The sequence below is a fragment of the Helianthus annuus genome, chromosome 16 (genome assembly GCF_002127325.2).
Source record: "Helianthus annuus cultivar XRQ/B chromosome 16, HanXRQr2.0-SUNRISE, whole genome shotgun sequence".
Taxonomy (NCBI): Eukaryota; Viridiplantae; Streptophyta; class Magnoliopsida; order Asterales; family Asteraceae; genus Helianthus; species Helianthus annuus.
In genome coordinates this window covers 146163594-146167073 of record NC_035448.2, presented here as the reverse complement: position 1 = coordinate 146167073, position 3480 = coordinate 146163594, and the positions used below count along the sequence as shown (strand labels likewise).

The following is a 3480-nucleotide window of genomic DNA, read 5'->3' as shown; positions in this document are numbered from 1 at the left end:
TCTTAGGGTTTTTAGTGAGAGAGATGAAAGGAGAGTATGAGAGTGTTGTGAGAGGAGTGTTGTAAAAATGGTTAAGGGATGGGAGGGTTGGTTTATATAGTGTCACAAGTGGGTTAGGGTGTGTGTGTGTGTCGGTTATAAGAGGGTGGGCTAAGGAGTGTTGCAAGGTCCAAACCGGCCCAATTCACTGCTCACTCGAGACTAAGCGGTCTCGAGTCGGGTCTCGAGTGTATTCAAGGTTCCGGCTCATCTCACTTATATACATACACGCCTACATATATATATATATATATATATATATATATACGTACACATAACACGATATAACAGATAATTCATCGTTTTCATTTAATAAAATACGTACACGAAACGTTACATCGAAAGGTTATCCGGGAAAATCCGAAGTGTCACAAATCTGGCAGGATTTGATATTGTATTAGGAATGGATTGGTTAACAACCAATAAAGCTAATATTTTATGTGATCAAAAGTCGATTCAAGTAAATTCAGCAAGGGGTGAAAAGATCACAATTAAGGGAGATAAACCATCTAGATCCACTAAATTCATCTCTGTGATGAAAACTGCAAGTTGTATAAGAAAAGGATCTATAGTGTATTTGATTTCTATAATCACTAACACTAAAGGAAAAGAACTAAAATACATTCCAGTAGTGTCTCAGTTTTCAGATGTTTTTCCAAAAGAATTGCCAGGACTACCGCCAGACAGGGAAGTTGAATTCAGAATCCATCTGCTACCAGGAACGGCACCGATTGCCAAAGCACCTTATTATTTGGCACCTGCCGAAATGCAGGAACTGAAGAAACAGTTAGACGAATTGTTAGAGAAAGGATTCATACAGCCAAGCTCATCGCCGTGGGGAGCACCGATTTTATTAGTCAAAAAGAAGGACGGATCAATACGTATGTGCATTGACTACCATGAATTGGACAAGGTCACGATTAAGAATCGGTACCCATTACCAAGGATCGATGACCTGTTCGATCAACTTCAAGGAGCTCGAATTTTCTCTAAAATCGATTTAAGATCAGGATATCATCAACTAAAGGTACAGAAAGAGGATATTCCTAAAACCGCATTCAGAACAAGGTATGGCCATTATGAATTTACTGTCATGCCATTTGGTTTAACCAATGCCCCAGCTGCATTTATGGACATGATGAACCGAATATGTAAGCCATATTTGGATAAATTCATAATTGTTTTTATTGATGATATTATATATATATAACAAAATGAAAGGTCGGTGGCTTTGCCGAGTGACCATTCTACCCTTTGACATATGGACAAGAGACAAATTTCTTTCTGCTGCTCTTTCAAAACTCCTGGACCCTCTCAATGCTTCTTTTTGTTTGCTAAAGCCACCAATCTAAATCACAACCCCTGTCCCCAACAATAAATCTGAAAAGTTGAATCGTTGGGGGAATTTTGAGTTTGTTCATCCAAGCATTCTTCAAACGCGAGACATGGTAAGCATCTAGATTGAAATTAGGGTTTCTTATGAGTGTAATTCTTATCTTCTCAAACCTCCATCAGTTGATCTGATTTGTAGATTTTTTTGAACAACGATGGAGATGATTCCAGTAGAAGAAGCTTTGACAACTGTGTTGGACGTATCCAGGCGGTTGTCTCCGGTGACGGTGGCTGTTCAGGATGCTCTCGGCAAGGTTTTGGCTGAGGACATTCGACCTCCCGATCCTCTCCCTCCATATCCTGCTTCCATCAAGGTCTTTCTTCACCACGCATTTAGGGATTTTTATAAATAAATTGTTAAGTTGAAGGAAGATTTAGGTTTAGCGCAATTAGTTTGTTGTGCATATCTTTTCTTTGGGGGTCATTAAGGAACATATGGAATTTGAATCCGAAAACATATGATGTGTGTAACTGAAGATTTGATTATGAAATTTATGGTTTAGGGATGACATGTGGTTTAAGTTTAAGGTACAATTTGTAGTTGCCCTAACTAAGAATAAATCTTCAAATATGCATCTAGAAGTGATCAGAAAAGAAGAAGTTGAGTTACTAGAATACATTTATTAGTTTCATGTAGTTGGTTGGTATAAACGGTTGAGAGTCAAGTATGAAGTCAAATTTACAAAATGAATTTTTTGTTTGAACCCAAAGGCATGTTTTTATTTTCATGGTATGCATGATGGATTTATCACTTGAAACTTTGCAGGATGGATATGCTGTAATTGCTGCAGATGGTCCTGGTGAGTATCCTGTTATTACTGAATCAAGAGCAGGAAATGATGGTCTTGGTGTCACAGTGACTCCTGGAACTGTTGCATACGTTACCACTGGAGGTAACCTATTGTATCTCTATTTATGTCTCTAAAATATCATCTTTTGTATGTTGTGACAAAACAAAATGCATTCTTCTATACTCTCAGGACCAATACCCGATGCAGTAATTATTCATTTTATTTTCTTTTAAGAAAATGCATCACGTTTGTGATATTTGGGTTTGATGTTTATTTTGGTTATAATGTGTTTAGTTTGTCTGACTTTGACCTCATACATATTTCAACTTCGACGACTCTAAACAGGGGAATATCTGAATCTGTTGTGATGGTTGCAGGCATGCAGAAGCTGGACCTGGATAGGGGACTGGTACGTTTTCTTTATCTTTTATTTGGTTCAACTTTCGATATAAATTTTGCTCAAGAACCACATATCTATGATTCGAGTTAGTATAGTTTTAACATAGAATTTTTTGGGCTAAAATAAAATATGTTTTCATTCGACGGTATAAATTCCAGTTACTCTATTTCGACGTAAATTTAGTTCGGAAAGAGTCAGGTACGCCGCCGCAACGCGCGGCGGGTACAAATACTAGTTCTCATTTATTCTAAAGTAAAGAGGATCATGCAAAGCATTTGCATGCACTTTTAAGTTTATTAAGAAAGGAAAAGCTTTACGCTAAGTTTTCGAAGTGCGAATTTTGGTTAGAACAGGTACAGTTTCTTGGACACTTAGTTAATCATGAAGGAATTCATGTGGATCCCACAAAGATCGAGGCGATTACCAAATGGAAAACCCCTGAGTCACCAACCGAGGTTAGAAGTTTCTTAGGATTGGCCGGTTATTATAGAAGATTTATTCGAGATTTTTCCAGAATAGCCATTCCCTTAACTTAGTTAACTTGTAAATCTGTTAAGTTTGAATGGGGACCAAAACAGGAAGAAGCCTTTAGAATCCTTAAACAAAGACTAACCCATGCACCCATACTAGCGTTACCAGAAGAAACTGAAGACTTTGTAGTCTATTGTAACGCTTCTAAGTTAGGTTATGGATGTGTATTAATGCAACGTCAAAAGGTTATAGCTTATGCATCTAGGCAACTTAAGAATCATGAAGGAAATTATTCTACCCATGATTTGGAATTAGGAGCCTTAATTTTTGCCCTTAAGATTTGGAGACATTACCTTTATGGTAGTAAGTTTACCATATTCACTTATC

The 3480-nt window shown here is 37.4% G+C and overlaps 1 protein-coding gene across 5 annotated transcripts; it reads left to right on the top strand.

Annotated features, from left to right (window-relative positions):
• Positions 1–1326: 1326 nt before the first annotated feature.
• On the top strand, positions 1327–2833 carry LOC110867496 (molybdopterin biosynthesis protein CNX1). 5 transcript variants are annotated; one of them, XM_035985288.1, is made up of 4 exons: positions 1327–1487; positions 1555–1745; positions 2198–2324; positions 2568–2833. In XM_035985288.1, exons 2-4 carry the CDS (start codon positions 1587–1589, stop codon positions 2588–2590), a joined length of 309 nt encoding a protein of 102 aa, XP_035841181.1. In that variant the 5' UTR covers positions 1327–1487; positions 1555–1586; the 3' UTR covers positions 2591–2833. The 5 variants fall into 5 exon arrangements, with proteins under 5 accessions (XP_035841181.1, XP_021972176.1, XP_035841180.1 ...); XM_022116484.2 differs by having other exon boundaries at positions 2600–2828; XM_035985287.1 differs by lacking the exon at positions 2568–2833 and adding an exon at positions 2412–2470.
• Positions 2834–3480: the final 647 nt, after the last annotated feature.

Excerpts from the sequence above, each read along its gene's own strand:
- LOC110867496 (XM_035985285.1), top strand. The coding sequence starts at position 1,587 with ATGGAGATGATTCCAGTAGAAGAAGCTTTGACAACTGTGTTGGACGTA. Across the intron at positions 1,746-2,197 it reads CATATCCTGCTTCCATCAAG|GATGGATATGCTGTAATTGC; the intron begins GTCTTTCTTCAC and ends GAAACTTTGCAG. Across the intron at positions 2,325-2,599 it reads TGCATACGTTACCACTGGAG|GCATGCAGAAGCTGGACCTG; the intron begins GTAACCTATTGT and ends TGATGGTTGCAG.